We start from the raw sequence: 16,091 nt of genomic DNA, 5'->3' as shown, positions 1-16,091 counted from the left end.
TAACGTTATGTCGCCGTAGTTCAACTTTACCTGTTCGTGCATTCAATATCTTCTCGCTTTGTTTAGTTTTCTATTCTACAGCGTTTATGTCAATTTAGTCATTTAGGCTTACTCAAGGTAACTTCTGAGACTGAAGCTAACAGCGTCGTTGTCATGGAAACAGTATCCTTGGTAGTCATAGCAGAGAGACGGGGCTTGAAATTTCATTCCTGTTTCTAGACTCAAGAAAGACGATATCAGAAAATTATCCTCATCATCTTACCGAAAAACTTCCATCAAAAGCAATTCTGTGTGTAAAGTGGTTATAATAACGTTAAACATTTTTCATTGTCCTCCTGACACAGTCCAGTCAGGCAATCTACAGTTTGGTGTAGTACATTATGTGACCAGAGGTCCCTTAGTCCTTATTTCAAGGGCTTCTTCTCTGTCTTTATGTGGCCTTCATTGAAGCTAAATTTGGTTGCAAGAAGAGATGAAGTGCAACGTTATAAAAAAGCTAAACAGTAGAATATAACTTGTAAGCTACACGCACGGCACGTACATAGATAACTCCTACTACTACTGTTGATTGACTTAATTTGATGGCCTAGATTCCTTTATGATTGGCCAGCCACTGTTTAGCCTATTTTTTCGGATAAAAGGCCTACTAGTGTGCTTTAACTTAAAGCACACTGCCTTTAACTAAGTAGGAATTTTTAAAGAGGGTTTTTACTTTGATATTACATTTTGAATTGCTTTTACAAAGTGGTAATTTTAGTAAAGTAACTCGGGTCCACTCTATTTCTCATAGGCCTACTTAGTCTATATTCCAGCTTCTTCTTTTTTAAATGTAAAAACGTTTTAGATATAAAAACACGGAGATATTGGCATATAGGCAACATCTTAATGAAGGACTTTTTAACACATTTCATGGCCACAAGGTCCGGCAATATAAAATGTAAGTTATCAGAACTACTCTACCACAAGCAATACAATATATGGGCACAAGAAACTCTTTTACACACAGCCTATGCATAAAACTAAAATAAGTCTAAAAATTATACTCTAGGGGGCAGCAGTGCGTGTCTAGTGTGTAGTTCACGATACCGGAAATACGCAAGAGGAAGCAGAAGGAGGATAGGTTTTCCTTCGTTCGCTAGCTAGCTACTGCTGGAAAGTAGCTACTATTTTTCAGGTATTGTAAATAAAGACACCGTTTTATTTGTGTTAGACAGCAGATGTATGTCGATAGAAGACAATAAAATAGAATAGTACTCGCCCCAGGGTGAGTTTATCCGATATAAATGCACCGAAAGGCCGAAATTGTCTTTGTTTTGATTTGTGTTGACGACAGTCAGGCTTCAATGTTGTGTTTTTCAGCAAAGGCCCAAACTCTTGTGACTAAGGATTTCCGGTGCCGCGGTGTTGTTAAACTGAAGAGCTAATCATCAAAACGTTATCTAATTATCTTTTCCATGAGTGAAATATAACTAGTGTCCGAAATGTTAATCTGTCAACTCACAAGATAACCCCTCTCTACTCGTTTAGGATCTAATCATAATGAGTTATGCAGAGAAGCCGGAGGACATAACGAGGGAAGAGTGGATGGATAAACTCAACAATGTCCACATTCAAAGAGCTGATATGAACAGGCTCATTATGAACTACCTGGTCACAGGTAACAATACCTTTTATGTTCTAAAACGTTGCACATAGCTGTCCGTAAAAATCAACTGTGGAGATAGATGCGGTATGTCACCATGGTGTCTGTCCAACAGAGGGCTTCAAGGAGGCAGCAGAGAAGTTCAGGATGGAGTCTGGGATAGAGCCTAGTGTGGATTTGGACTCCCTAGATGAAAGAATTAAGATCAGAGAGATGATCTTGAAGGGACAGGTCCAGGATGCCATTGCACTGATCAACAGTCTGCACCCAGAACTGCTGGATACCAATCGTTACCTCTACTTTCACCTACAGGTAAAGTGAAACACGTTGCAGATATCTCTGTTTTGCACATTATTGTTTGTATTCAGAATTCGTGCAGATCCTTAAAAAAACTACAGCCTTGACTGGTATTAAGATGTCTTAAAGCATTCCTTTTAAAAGCATTACAAATGCTAAGACATAGAGAGTATATATATATAACTCACATTATAATGTTTAGCTTTTTGGTTATTTATTTGGAATGACCTTGAATTAGATTATGACATATCAAATAAATAAACATAATTTTCAACATTTCAAGCAAATCTTCTTACTTTTTACTGGACCCAAACTAAGGTCTTGTTTTAATGCAAAATGTGCGTTGGACTTTCTTCAAGTAACGGATGTAATTTTCCCTGCTGTTTCAGTTTTTGTGAAATTTTCATTTCCGAGTGGCATTAAAAAAACTTTGTAAAAGTTTTAAATATTACTTGCCTCGAGCTGTAGGAACCATGTGTAATCGCTGTTTTGCTAATTCTGTTAATTTCATTCCCTGTTGAACCCTCTGGCTCTTTTTGCATTTTGCAGCAGCAGCATCTGATCGAGCTGATTCGTTTGAGGGAGACGGAAGCCGCCCTGGAATTTGCCCAGTCTCAGCTTGCAGAGCAGGGGGAGGAGAGCCGAGAGTGTCTGACCGAGATGGAGAGGACACTGGCCCTGCTGGCATTCGACAACCCCGAGGAGTCACCCTTTGGGGATCTGCTCAATATGATGCAGAGACAAAAGGTAGGGTCAATGTATTTCAGTGAAGATGATACTTGTCTTTCATTAATCTTTTCTTCTTCACATATATATATTTTTTTATATCACACACATAATAGGTTAGCTAAGACTGCACATCACTTGGAATTAACAATTTGCATTTTTCATTTTTCTCACCTCATTTTCAAATGTATTTATTACGTATGAATTCTGTGTGTGTGTGTTCCACTGTTTCATATTGAAAGTTCACAAATAAATAACATCTCTTTGTCACTGTCTTTAAGGTATGGAGTGAAGTGAATCAGTGTGTCCTGGACTATGAAAACAGAGAGTCAACACCCAAGCTGGCCAAGCTCCTGAAGCTACTGCTGTGGGCTCAAAATGAACTTGACCAAAAGAAAGTGAAGTATCCCAAAATGACAGACCTCAGCAAGGGAACCATCGAAGACCCCAAATAAGGACCCACAGTGAAAACATACCACCACATTACAAAAAACAAGGACATGTTTCCTTTATCTATTTATACCCCAAGAAACTGACTCATATAGAGTAAAACCTTTTCTTTTTGTAAGGGTTGCTTTTTGATACTTTAATAACTTAGAATGTGCAAACTGGATTGATGGCATTTTAAAATGACTCCACCTCACTAAAGTAACATGCAGACCTTTATTTTACTTGGTATCATATAATTTACATATTTGATTATGTAAAAATCAGTACACTAGTTTTTCTGTCTGTTGGCAGGGAAAGTTGTTGGCATAGGAGGGTGTGGATTAAGCCTAAATTAGGCTGTCACTTTCTGTATGTGACCACTTAAAGGGGTAAAGTGATGTTTCATGGGAAATGGTTGGCTCAGTATGCACTGCTTCAATACACTATTTCCTTACATAAAAACATACACATTTCAGCTGGTAGTCTGTTAGCTAGTACTTTGTGAAGGCAACAGCCAAAGCAAGATACTTGGGATGATTGAAACTACTGCGACTTGGAAAGTTTATAATTCAACTTTAGATTCATACTGCAATGTTGCTTGAGATATTACGAATACGATAACATAAGTGAGAACAAAGAAAAAAGATAAACATCACGGCAACGTGGGGCAAGGGAAACATTTTGCAGCATACTGTGACTGTGCAAGCTTAAAGGCAGCCTCAGTTTCATACTGTTATCACATATGTTATGAAAAGATGTGACTGGCTAAATCTATGTCCACAGACATGGAGACACTTTTACAGATGGAGTATTTACATGTATGGAAGAAGTAGCTCTTTTGCAAAAGTTGATGTGCTTTTTTGCTGGGATATTATTTTGCAATAAAAGTGAATTTTTAAACTGTGCAAGTCATAAAGGATCAATCTTGTTTTTTTTAATACATGAAATGTCGAAGTGGTTCAGCAGCTTTACTTGAGTTTGTCTAGGCTATCTTATGGTGCCTCTACTTCACAGAATTATTTTTACTACAGTTATCTGAAAGCTACCCAATGAGGTAAAGAAAGCTTCACCAACTATGTTAATGCTTTTTACATGTTAATGCTTTAGTAACAATAATCCAATAATATGTACATTATATAAGGCAGATGATTGGTACACGTATTCAGATGCCTCATTTCATAATGCTTAACAATAAAATAAAAATATATATACATAAAACCATTGAAGTGTATACGCCACTAGTTTTGAAAAAATAGTGGACTATTTCACCGAGTTGTAGAGTATTAAAATTAAGCTATAAAATGGAAAAACATTCATTAGTAACGCTACTTGAACTGGAGGAGGTGAGTGCTTGCTTGCACCACCTCAGCTGCTAAAAGTTGTGTAGAATGCAGAGGATTATATAACGAGTGTCTGCCAACTCAAATAGGGACAGACTGAGCATTCAAATAACCTTGTGGGCATCACTTGACTGCGCACATCTCATGCCCCACAGCAGCCTCTCAAACCACGTTCATCATCATCATCACGTCTTCATCCGGCGAGGACAGGTCAGGAGCAGGAGGAGATCCATAGGCTACATCCTGGTGCTTAAACGATGCTCCCGTAGGTATCGGACGGCTACAGACGACACCGACACATTTCTCCTGCACTGCACCGTCACGATCGGAGGAGAGGGACCGGGACCATTATAGCTGCGTCTCTCTCTCTCCGGGGTGTTATGCTTTTGTGCGATCGATACTGTAGTGTAAGGCTTGAGTTGGTACACACAACTAAAAACAGCTTAAACTGGTTTAGCAGGAACTCAATCACTTCCTGAACAACCCTACCGATCAGACGAAGAACTACGTGGCTGCGAGGGAAAAAAACTGACACGTGGATTACCTCCCAGGGCATCAGGAAAAAACAGTTCCCCCTCCTCTCTCCAGCGCAGCTTCTCTTGTGACCATCGCCTGTGTTTCCCTGTGAGTCCAGTCTAAACCTCTCATGGATACAAACGTAGAAAACCCCGTGATCTGATCACGCAAACACTTTATGAGAAGGGGTTGTGGGCTATATATGTTTTGCCCCCCTAGCCTACTTTTTTTTCTGACTGATCGCCCGGAAAGAGATCGAAAACTAGAGAGCAGAGTCGGTTGAAAGGAGGCTGCTGTTACCTCTCGTTGAATGGCAGTTATTCAAAAATATGGCAAGAACCATGGTCCGGATTTGGTCTGTCACAAGGAAAACCATCCCTCGGACAAGGTCGGAACGCCTGGCTGTCACAAGAAGTGGCCCGAACACAACACTCACTGGTCAAGGTAACTTGTTTAGGCACTATACGTTCAACAGCTCTGTTTTTACGTGTTCTTATCAACTCAATTAGGTTACTTCCCAATTGTTTAGAGTGCGTTTAACATTGATAAGGCTGTAGCAACTATTTGTGCAATAAGTAACCCTTGTGGAATGTGTGTACACCCAAGTTCTTTAAAACCGAAGTCCCTCTGTATCTGGCAGGCAAATGACACGTAGGACTATCACAATCAAGGGTTTCATGGGTTAAAATAAGGCAAACCTTCCTGTAGTGTAAAACGATTTATTATTAAATATCATTCAAACATGATTTGGCTTTGACACAATTCTCTTGAAGTGATTTCCTTTCTTCTGAGTGTAGTCCTACAGCTCTTCCTTGTAGGCTTATTGGGCAAAAAAACAAGTCTGTTACAGTCAATGTGTGAACTGTGAACACAAGAATGAAATAGAAGCCAGTACTTCAGTCCATGTTGAATGAATGGTAGGGCAGTACTTCCTTATCATCAGTTATGGTAGATGCCTCCCTTTTAACAGTTTTTAAGTCAAAAGTTTGCTCCCTTTGGTTATATTTTTCTAGTTGTTCAATCCCTTCTTCTCCCCTCCCTGTACACAGGCCAGTGGCGAGGGTATGGACCGTGGTGCTGCTGCTGGGGACGTGCCTCCTCTACTGTGCCCGTGTGGCCATGCCCATCTGCGCCGTCAGCATGGCAGAGAAGTTCAAGTGGAGCAAGAGGGAGTCCGGCATGGTGCTGGGTAGCTTCTTTTGGGGCTACTGCTTCACCCAGGTGTTCGGAGGCTACGTCAGCGATCGGTAAGGGAAACATCTTGTATGAGTCATGTTTTTGTCAAATGATAGCAGGTATTAAGGGTATCAAATGCTCTCTTGTCTGCTGCTGAGATATGAACGTTGGCAGTAGCCGGCTACTACAGCTTTTCAAGCAGGCACCTGGCTTCCTTCCTGTCAGGGGTCGTTTGCATGAGATAGAGAGAGCATAACTGGCAGTGACGCAAACAGCCCTCCTTTGTTTGCTCAGTTTGGTCAGATTGTGCTCCGTGTCATCAAGCAGGAAGTTTTTTCTGCACTATCACGTTGTTAACCGTTACACACACACACACACACAACACACAACACACAACACACAACACACAACACACACACACACACACACACACACACACACACACACACACACACACACACACACACACACACACACACACACACATAGGCTGCTTAAGTGTTTGAAGTTCAGTCATAGAATAGTCAGCCCATATCTTAAAGGTGGAGTCAGCAGATGTATTCAAATCACTTTTTGTCAAAATCAGTCAATATATCCTCCAGATGGGCTACCTGTTCGTACTGTGTCACTGAAAACAAAATCTTGTGTTAAAACACAGCCTAGGCTCCGTAAAACCCAGTACAGATACGTAGCATATCATGAGGGATTCACTGATTTTGATAAAAAGTGATTTTGAAACCAAACTTTTTCCTGACTCCACCTTTTATTTTACTTTCATAAAATGTGTAACACATCTGATTTTTTATGCAGAATTGCTATTTTTTTTGGTTATAGCAAGTCATCCAAGAGATCAAATTTGTGCCACCTGGCTGCCTGTCACAACCTGTATAGCTGATATGAGCGGCTAATGCTGACTGTCTTGTGTTGTGTCCTCACAGTGTCGGAGGTGAGAAGGTCCTCCTCCTGTCGGCAGCAGCCTGGGGGTCGATGACAGCCTTCACCCCCATCCTGGCCCACTTCTGCTCCCAGCCCATCCTCTCCATGACACTGGCTCGCTTCCTCATGGGCCTGTTGCAAGGTGAGATGGGCAGCCACCGAAAGAAAGACTGCAGATTAGATGATTTGCACATCGGATTACTGTAAATCCCTTTGTGTGTGAAACATAATCTTTGCTCTTTGCGGAATTCGAAATATGGATGTAGACTTGTTTTCAAGGTCTGGAAAGGGCATAATTATATACTGTTGCTTCTTGAAAAGACTGCTGTCTGCGTCAGGCAATTGGATAAAGGCAGACAACACGGGAGCTCATACTGTATATACACTAGTCCTGGTCAGTTGAGTGTGTTTGCCTTTACTTTTAGGATCACTTCATTAGTGACACATAGAATAAAATTGCAATAGTCCTCATGGGAATATGAGGGCAATGTGAACAATGTTGAGGTCAACTGCTCGGGGCTCATTCCTGTCAGGTGTCACATGAGGACATTGCTGCAAGTTCAATAAAGCTGCTACACATCCATCGGAAATATTTACACAAATAGCACAAGCTTTGAAGCTGATTAGTCTATCGATATTAATCACAGACAATATTCAATCAATAAACTGAATTTTTACAATTAATTTCACTTTACTTTGACCACAAACTTAAGTGATTTCAATGTATCCTGCATTATTGGGACAGTGTCAGACTTCTTTAAAAAAACATAATCAGAATGTGTTTTGTGTACTTATTTCAGGCGTCCATTACCCTTCTCTGGCGAGTCTGTGCTCTCAAAAGGTGGTGGAAAGTGAGAGAGGCTTCCTCATGAGCACTGTGGGTAGCGGCTCCTACCTGGGGTGAGTCAAGTGTTATTATGCAATAAAAGCGAAGGGGCTAAGTGGGACAGTTTTTTTTCCTCTTTGAAGAATATCATGAAGGGCAGAGAGTCGAGGGGTTCATTGGAAAGCCGTGTCCGCTGTGATCTCACGATAACTTCTTATATATACCTGTATATGCTTAATTAAAGCTATATTGTGGAATTTTTTCATATGAATGAATGACGGTTACATTCAAGCCATTGCCAAATGATTTGTCACATAGTTAGTTAAGCCTATCAGCTGCTCCACAAAACTCTCATTGTAATTCTCAGTATGGCCGCATTTACAAACTGGTCTCATCCCCTGACACTGGCGCAGGAGCTCAGAGAAATTCCAAGAAGCACCAAAGAAGTGTTGATTCTACTGCTAAGAAAAAAAAACTGGACGTATTGCAGAAGGAATAAAATCCATGCATGATCACTGAAGGCTTTACCTCATGTAGATGTGCCGACAGTGTTGTTGTAAATACTCAGAATTGCTCATGGGGGCGACAGAAGTTAACCACTATAGTTTTAAGCTTTATTTCAAGTTGAAATAAATCTTGTTTCAAGGCTGTGTTTGTTTGACTGGTCATGTCCTGTTGTTGAATTCTTTCTTTTAGCACTCTGGTGATCGGAGGGGCCGGCTCCCTCATGTTGGACCTGTATGGCTGGGAGAGTGTTTTCTATGTGTCAGGTCTCCTCTCGGTCCTGTGGGCCTACTGCATGTGGAAGTATCTGCTCAAGGGAGAAGGCAAGAGAGGCTTTAATTGTATAGAGTGGTCACATGCTCCCCGTCTTGTAGCTGCTTATTTCTATAATCCGAGTCAGTGACCTCTTGTGTGACCCAGGTGTCTGCGTCCCTCTGTGTGTATTGCAGGGCCTATCATCACCCTGGAGTCCCTGGGGAGCAGCGGGCCACAGTCCAAACTGTCCAAAAGGCATTGGTTACGGCTTCTCAAACAACCTGCAGTGTGGTGAGAGAAATATAAAGGACTCTGTTGTTGTTACTTTCTCCCATTCACATGAATGAGCAGCTGGAATGTCTCATGTTTTACCGAGCTAGATTCCGGTCATGTTACACTCTAATCCTGTCTGTGGCTCTGTCACAGCAACATTCAAATTCTGAAATTGAACTTTATTTTATGTCTATGACTCTTTTTTTATAAACAGTCTATGGTTTAAGTGAGTGGCTTTCTTTCTTCTTATCGAGATAATTGGAAATTTAGAAGTATTTTTTTATACAAATAATATGGGCAATGTATAAAATATATCTTGGTGTTGACAGGTCATCATTTAGCAAGGATTTTTCTGTATTTTTAGCCTTTTTATAGACTAAAATCCAGCTTTTAGATTTTAGAATAACAATCCAAGTCTCTGATTGCCTCTGCCAGCCTGTTATCTCTCCGATATTGAGTTCTTCCATGTCCTTCCAGTCTCTCCCTATGGCCTAGATATTTATATACCGTAATTCAACTGATATGCGTTCCACTTTCATTGACAGGGATAACCTCTGTGGTTTTATTAGATGTGCCTGATCCACCTTGAGAGTAACAAATTAGATGGAGTGGGATGGCTGTAGGCTTAGATCATTCCCAAACTCGATGCTTCTAACCACTTGCCTTCACACTTTTCCTTTATAATTTAGATTGGGGGAAACATAGATTACACTGATCACTACTAGTATGTATGCAGTATGTAGGCCCTATAGATATAGTCTCAATGCACTTATTTTCTGTTTCTCTTTCTCTCTCTTCTTTCCCTGATCAGCGCTGTGATCGTCACGCACCTTTGCACAGCGAGCACCTTCTTCACTCTCTTGTCGTGGCTGCCTACATACTTTAAAGACACTTTCCCTGATGCCAAGGTAACCATTTTACCATTTCAACCTCCCTTTGATCGCAGATTTTTGAGTTTGGGATTACAGGAAAACATTTAAACGTGTTCACCATCTTTGTGTAGCACTGCAGCAAGCTAACAACTTAATATAAGCTCTCAATTAAATGTTGAATGTTTGAAGTTCAGGTATTTGGTCATAGACCAAAATATTAGAAGAATACGTTTTGAGAATAAAATGCCCAATGATCGCATCGTCTGAAAACCGTGAATGTCAGTAAAAGATTGTGCCAATCCATTTTTTTTGCCACCGTTTTTTACTGGCTAAATAAAAACTTTGACCTGCTGCTGGCACTGGTGGGCTCATCACAGTCATAATAATCCACCAGGAATATCTGATATCTCCAATTTCCACCCAGTAGCTAATTGCTGAAACATTTCACTTAATAACAAAAAAGTCAGCTTGTTTCCTCCTCTGTGTGCTGTGAATGTGTGTCCATAATTAGGGTTTCATCCGGCCCATCGTCCTTCTCTGCATGTTATTCCCATCTCTGTCTCTCTGAACTATCAATAAAGCGAAGTGAATCGACCACATTATGAGAAATTGACCAGAGTCTTGACCAAAGTGTTGCACTGACCATCTGGTTAAAAAGACAATACCTAACGCTTTGATGTCCACCTTTGCTGTTTCGTGTCAAGTGCATTCACATCCAGAAAACATTTTGTCCCCTCAGGGTTGGGTGTTCAATGTCATTCCCTGGTTGGTGGCCATACCTTCTTCCCTCCTCAGTGGCTGCCTATCAGACAACCTCATCAGTCAAGGTAGGGCAACTGAAGATATCTCTTTAACAGATAATAAAAATATGTTTAATTGATAAAGCAGCTGTTTCAATTAACCTGGTCTAATTTCTTTCGTTTCCCCCACAGGCTTTGATACAGCTTCAGTGAGGAAGTTGATGCAGGTACAAATACTTGACAGTTGCCTTGTTATTCTCCATGCGTGTCATGTCATCTGTTTGCTCTCATTGTGGATTTTTTCCCCACTCTGTCCAAAGTGCATGAACGTCCTCTTTCCTCTTTACATTTTCAACATGATGGCTTATGTATTATGTATATTTGGATTTGATGTGTCTTTGTGTGCATTCATTTCTCTGTTAGTTTTTCTCCATGGGTGTGTCCAGTGTGTTTACCCTTCTCCTTTGTGGCACCACCACCTTCCCCTGGGCCGTAGCATTTGTGTCTGCCACCATGGGCTTCACCACCTTCAGTCACAGGTACTGACAGCTAGAATGTCCTCAAAGGGGACATGATAAAACATTATCAAAAATCCTGAAAACAAACATTGGGAACGATTTTTACCTGCTTAGCGGGGTAAACATCCAGCTCTCTGTGTGTTCGCGGTAGAGAGACCCGACCCTTTGTGTTCTCTCTCTTGCTTGGATAGATTGTTGTGGGATACCAGAAAAGTTTCTCCTCTGCTTACTACAGACCCGAGTGAATGAGATACGTGTTTTATGAAACGAGCACAATGTAGAAGTGATTGCTGTATAAATATAGAGCGATGTAATACAAATATGAACACCAATATATCATTCACATCTGATTTAAGTATATATGTCAGAGACACAGTGAACATATCACAAAGCCACTCTGAGGCAATTCAGGAATTCTGAGAGTCTGATGAAACGCAATTTTTTTACAGCGGTGTATCTGTCAATGTTCAAGATCTGGCTCCTTCCTGTGCTGGAGCTTTATTTGGTAAGTTAGAGAAATGATTTCCTGATTTTTATTTAAAAATAAATAAGTAAAAAATGATGCAAATTTCATTGAATGTCTTTTTTTTTTGTGCTGACCTAAATGGATCATTTTTAAAACCACGTGTACAATATTAAATAGAGCTTTCAATTGTTCATGCTTTTTGTCTGCATTTCTTTTTACAGGTGTCATGAATACATGTGGCGCTTTCTCAGGTGAGTTTCTGTCATTTCAAAATGTTCTGTGATAAATCTTTCACCATCGGTTGCAAAATCACTGCTTTTTTCTGTTCCTTCAACAATCTATTAAGTATAATAATTCATCCACTTCTTTTAATTCAGAGCTTGTCTGTCCTGTCAGTCACGGTGGCTCCTATGTGTCATGCATATTCCATTAAGGGGCTTGTAGAGGAGTTTGTGTCAGATGAATAATAAAGGGAGGGAATGGTGGATGACAGTTAGGGGTCCATGGGAGGGGCGTGGAATGGACTGTCAGATTTTCTCTGCGGGAAACTGAGAAATCCCATAGAAGATACTGTGTGTTTTGGCCTATATGGTAACACTTTACAATAAGGGTACATATATTAACTGTTAGTTAAGGCTTAGTTAATGCTATTAACGTTTAGTTAATGTGTAGCTCATGCTTATTAGGCATCCACTAACTGTAAATGCTAAGTTATTACCTGTAGGTTAATGCTTGGTTCAGCATTTATTATGCATAATTAACCTATGCTTAGTTAAGCATTTACTAAGCATAGCAGTTTGTTTATGCCTAAAGGTGAAGTAAGCGGTTTATTTATGTTAATATAAGTGTTAAATCGCTCTTTATTCATACAGTGATCACTTACATAATGTGCGCGTTTCATAAAGCCGATCTCTCAGTCTGCTGCTTTGCAAGTAATCGGCAAATAAACTTATTGGAGTATCCCGAAATTTTTATCCAATCAGAAGAGAGAACGCTACAAACCGACACTCGTCTCAGTCATATATAGTATATACACTCCATGGTCTCACTGCTGGTACACGCCAGAGCAACAGATGGGTGAATGTGTATGCGCCTACAATGGCAGAGCAGGTACAAATCCTTCCCAATGACTGTTTTGATGGTTTTTATCATGTTTTATCACATGATGCTAGATAATTTGTTGCTTGAAGACCGCAGTGCATTAATGTGGTGACGTAGGGACGAGCGAGTGGACTGCTAACTGCAGTAACTGACAGGAAGTTAGCTAAAAGAACCATTCCGCTTACAGCACCTTTAATTAAGCAATTATTTACGGTTAGTTAATGCTTATTGAGCATTAACTAAGCATTGACTAAGAGTTAATTAATGTACCCTTATTGTAAAGTGTTACCGTTTATATGTTTGTGATAACATGGTTTTGATGGTGAGTTTGTGTATTTCGCCATGCAGGGGTCCTCATGGTGTATTTCTCCGGGTATCTCATCGAGTCTACAGGCTCCTGGGCGACTGTGTTTGCACTCATCACTGCAGTTAACCTGCTGGGCCTCTGCACTTTCCTGGCCTTTGCTGAGGCCCGCCGGGTCGACATTGACTCTAGTAAGGTCCGCCACCACAACATCCACATCTAAAATCATCAGAAGGACTAAATAACGCTATTGAACCAGGGAGATACAAACCAGGGCAATCGGCAGCTTGGAGAACATTGGAGAAGTGGGACAATGAATAGCGAGTGGCACACGGATAAAGCCTGCGCACAACATCTTGGAAAAGTCGGATTACCTCTGTGTCCTGTTGACGAAGCAATGCAACAATCACTGAAAAGCACACAGCAAGCAGAGACTGCTCCACTGAAGAATCTCGTGGAGCTGGAGTGTTAAATCTTAGAAAAACACAGCTGTGCGAGGGGATGCTCCGTCAGCTCAGGATGTAATGGCAAAGGTTGCAGTAGAGGGGAAAAAAAATTCTTCACTACTTCCAGGTCCCAGCTTGTGCAGCATGTGGTGGTCAAACAGTTGCTGGGCCACAGTTTACAGTTTAGGCTTGTTCTATTGTTACAGAATGTGTTACTTTGAAGAAGGAGGAAAAAATTCATATTTATTGAAAGGTGGATGGATGCATCAGTGTTGTGAGCTCACTGGCAGTTGTGACAATCCAAGGTGGTGTGTTCCTTGCCTGCAGTGTGTGGGGGTGTGTGTGTGTGTGTGGGGGGGAGGGCTCCCTTGGCTGACGCAGAGAGAGTCCAGCTTCTCGTACCAGCAGTCTTTTATTAGTGCGCTCCATTCACCTGCGGCTGAGAGAATTGTCTGAGTGACAGCTCATTACAAGCCACTAATTACTTGGCAGCCGCTCTAATGTCCTGTACGATTTAGCATACTATAGTCACGATCTCCATGGTTACAAGCTCATCTTATCGTTCGGCTGGGGGTGAAAGGGGTCATGGGAACCTTATATGCAACAATAGCTTTTACTGAGTGCGTTCTCACTGTTTGTTGTCTCGAATAGAAATTACCTTTTCGAGTTGGAAGACCAAAGGTTGTTTATTTAATTTGCTTTCTATGGGATTGCATGTAATAGAAATACCTCACTTAATTATTTTTGAGTACTTACATATTTATATGGCTGAATATTTTTTGGGTGAATTTCGAGTTTTCTTTTAAGACTGAAAAAGAAATGCAGTATATGAGATGTGAGGTGAGATGAAAGAAAATCATAGTAAGTTGTAAGAAAAAAAGTGTGATGCAGTATGAATAACCCTATCAGACCTTCTTTGCAAGTCTAGTTTTGTGACTTTCTGACCTTTCCTGTCCAAAGAGATGTTTTCGATGGAGAGAAACGTTTTCTCATCTTGGTGAAAACTACACAGGCAGATGAGCAGGATCTCCATGTTTTTTTGTGTGTTGAAATATGCCACCCTCCGTTCCGCACTTGTTTTTACCTAGGCGCTAGAACTGAGTTTTGTCACTATTTGGGAAGGAGATAGTTAAGAGAAGGAGGGAGCCCCCATTTGCTTGTCACGGAGGTGTCACAGGAAGTGTTTACTCACCCAGTCTCCATAAGGCAAAGTTAAATAAGTCTCCATGTTACACAATGGCACGATGAATGTTTGAATGTGTAGATTGGAACACTTTGAATCATGGCTTGGTCGTAAACATTTGAGGAAGCCAAAGAACATTTGGTGTATTAATATAATCAAAAATTATGCCGGCTACATAGCTCCAGGTGAATGTTGAAGGACGCTTGAAGCATTAAGCTTTGACCAGTTTTCACATTTAGAAGATTTCCTTTTCAATCGAGACGCTTACCTGACATGTGTACCTTTTTAAAACTATGCATTTCGTTATTTTGTGCCTAACTTAAGCAATGAGAGATATGTTGAAATGTGCTCACTGGAGCCACATCACAGTTTCATTTATTGAGCTTTGTACATCGCTACTTGTTTTGCCTTCTTTGTAGTTTTGTTGCCTGTGTGTTACTTTTTTTTATTGTTATTCACATATCAAGGAACAAATAGGCTTATGTTTCTCTGATTTAATTATATATTGTCGGATAGAGATTTGATTTTCTGAAATGTCCAGCATTTTGTGTCAGTGGTTGGAAAATGTGGGCATTTATTCACACTTTTGCTCTCAGTCTTCGTTCAATATCCTGGACGTCAAACTATTATTTATTTGGGTGTTATGTTAAAGAAGACACAATAATTTATTTGAACCTGTGATCTGAATTGGATCCTTTCAATCCTGTTACTGTGTTGACATTGTGCGAAAAAAAAAAAAAACATTAACATGAGAAATAGCTGGAGTTTTGCTCAACAACGTATGCTCCTGAGCTGTGGGACAAATCATTTTTGATAACCTGTAAGATATGTATTATACATATATGAAAATACATTACTTATAGAAATGCAGTATTCTTTAAGATATGCTGTATTTAAAAAGCATATATTAACTTTGAATAAAGATATATTTTGTCAACAGAAGGGAGTTGTTTCATTGTACTGCACTACCTGCAAGTGCCACCGAGGGGCAGAACAGTATCAATAATTGCACCATCTAGCCTCCAAATGCAAACATTTTCTGTCATGTAGAATTGGGCAGCATGATGATTTCTTTAAAAAAAAATTTAGGTAACTTTTCAACTTATAACAAATATGACCAATACTCCTACACATTATTTGTATTTTTTATATTTTCATGAACCTCCATGCTACAGTAGGTCAAGAATGAGCTATGTCTTTGTGCACAATGAAGCTGAGGACCATTTGAGCATCAGCAGCCAATTCTGCATGTGGATCAGCTGCCGAACAGGTTCCAGTGTGGGCTCTGTCCTGTTCACACCAGTGGCTCACTACAGGCCCAGATCCCGAGTCCGGCCTAGCAGGACGTATGTGGTGGCACCATATGGCACGATGCTGTGTGCCATGTTGGCTAGCTGGCACTGCCCACGTGTGAATGGCCAGACGCTAGTCAACCCAACCCACTCCTCCTCATGGGACCAGAGCGGCTTGGGTTGCTATGGGGACGGGCGGCTTGTGTCTGCTGTGTGGCAATGAGAAGAAAGGGAGGGGGTTACAAGTGA

General features: G+C 40.6%; 2 protein-coding genes across 2 annotated transcripts; both read left to right on the top strand.

Annotated features, from left to right (window-relative positions):
• Positions 1-1,100: 1,100 nt before the first annotated feature.
• LOC307252637 (glucose-induced degradation protein 8-B homolog) lies at positions 1,101-4,004 on the top strand. Its single transcript, XM_080030360.1, has 5 exons — positions 1,101-1,174; positions 1,528-1,657; positions 1,758-1,954; positions 2,489-2,686; positions 2,947-4,004. The coding sequence occupies exons 2-5, from the start codon at positions 1,540-1,542 to the stop codon at positions 3,118-3,120; spliced, it is 687 nt and encodes a 228-aa protein (XP_079886486.1). The 5' UTR covers positions 1,101-1,174; positions 1,528-1,539; the 3' UTR covers positions 3,121-4,004.
• An 873-nt stretch (positions 4,005-4,877) lies between these two features.
• slc17a9b (solute carrier family 17 member 9b) lies at positions 4,878-15,415 on the top strand. The gene is made up of 13 exons (XM_080030357.1): positions 4,878-5,394; positions 6,000-6,197; positions 7,065-7,204; positions 7,863-7,962; positions 8,585-8,715; positions 8,842-8,938; positions 9,732-9,828; positions 10,532-10,619; positions 10,725-10,759; positions 10,956-11,071; positions 11,500-11,555; positions 11,738-11,767; positions 12,966-15,415. The coding sequence occupies exons 1-13, from the start codon at positions 5,261-5,263 to the stop codon at positions 13,142-13,144; spliced, it is 1,401 nt and encodes a 466-aa protein (XP_079886483.1). The 5' UTR covers positions 4,878-5,260; the 3' UTR covers positions 13,145-15,415.
• The last annotated feature ends 676 nt before the right edge of the window (positions 15,416-16,091 follow it).

The sequence above is a fragment of the Ammodytes marinus genome (assembly GCF_949987685.1).
Source record: "Ammodytes marinus genome assembly, chromosome: 7".
Taxonomy (NCBI): domain Eukaryota; kingdom Metazoa; phylum Chordata; class Actinopteri; order Uranoscopiformes; family Ammodytidae; genus Ammodytes; species Ammodytes marinus.
Note: the sequence above shows the minus strand (reverse complement) of the source record. Positions and strands in the feature narration are given on the sequence as shown.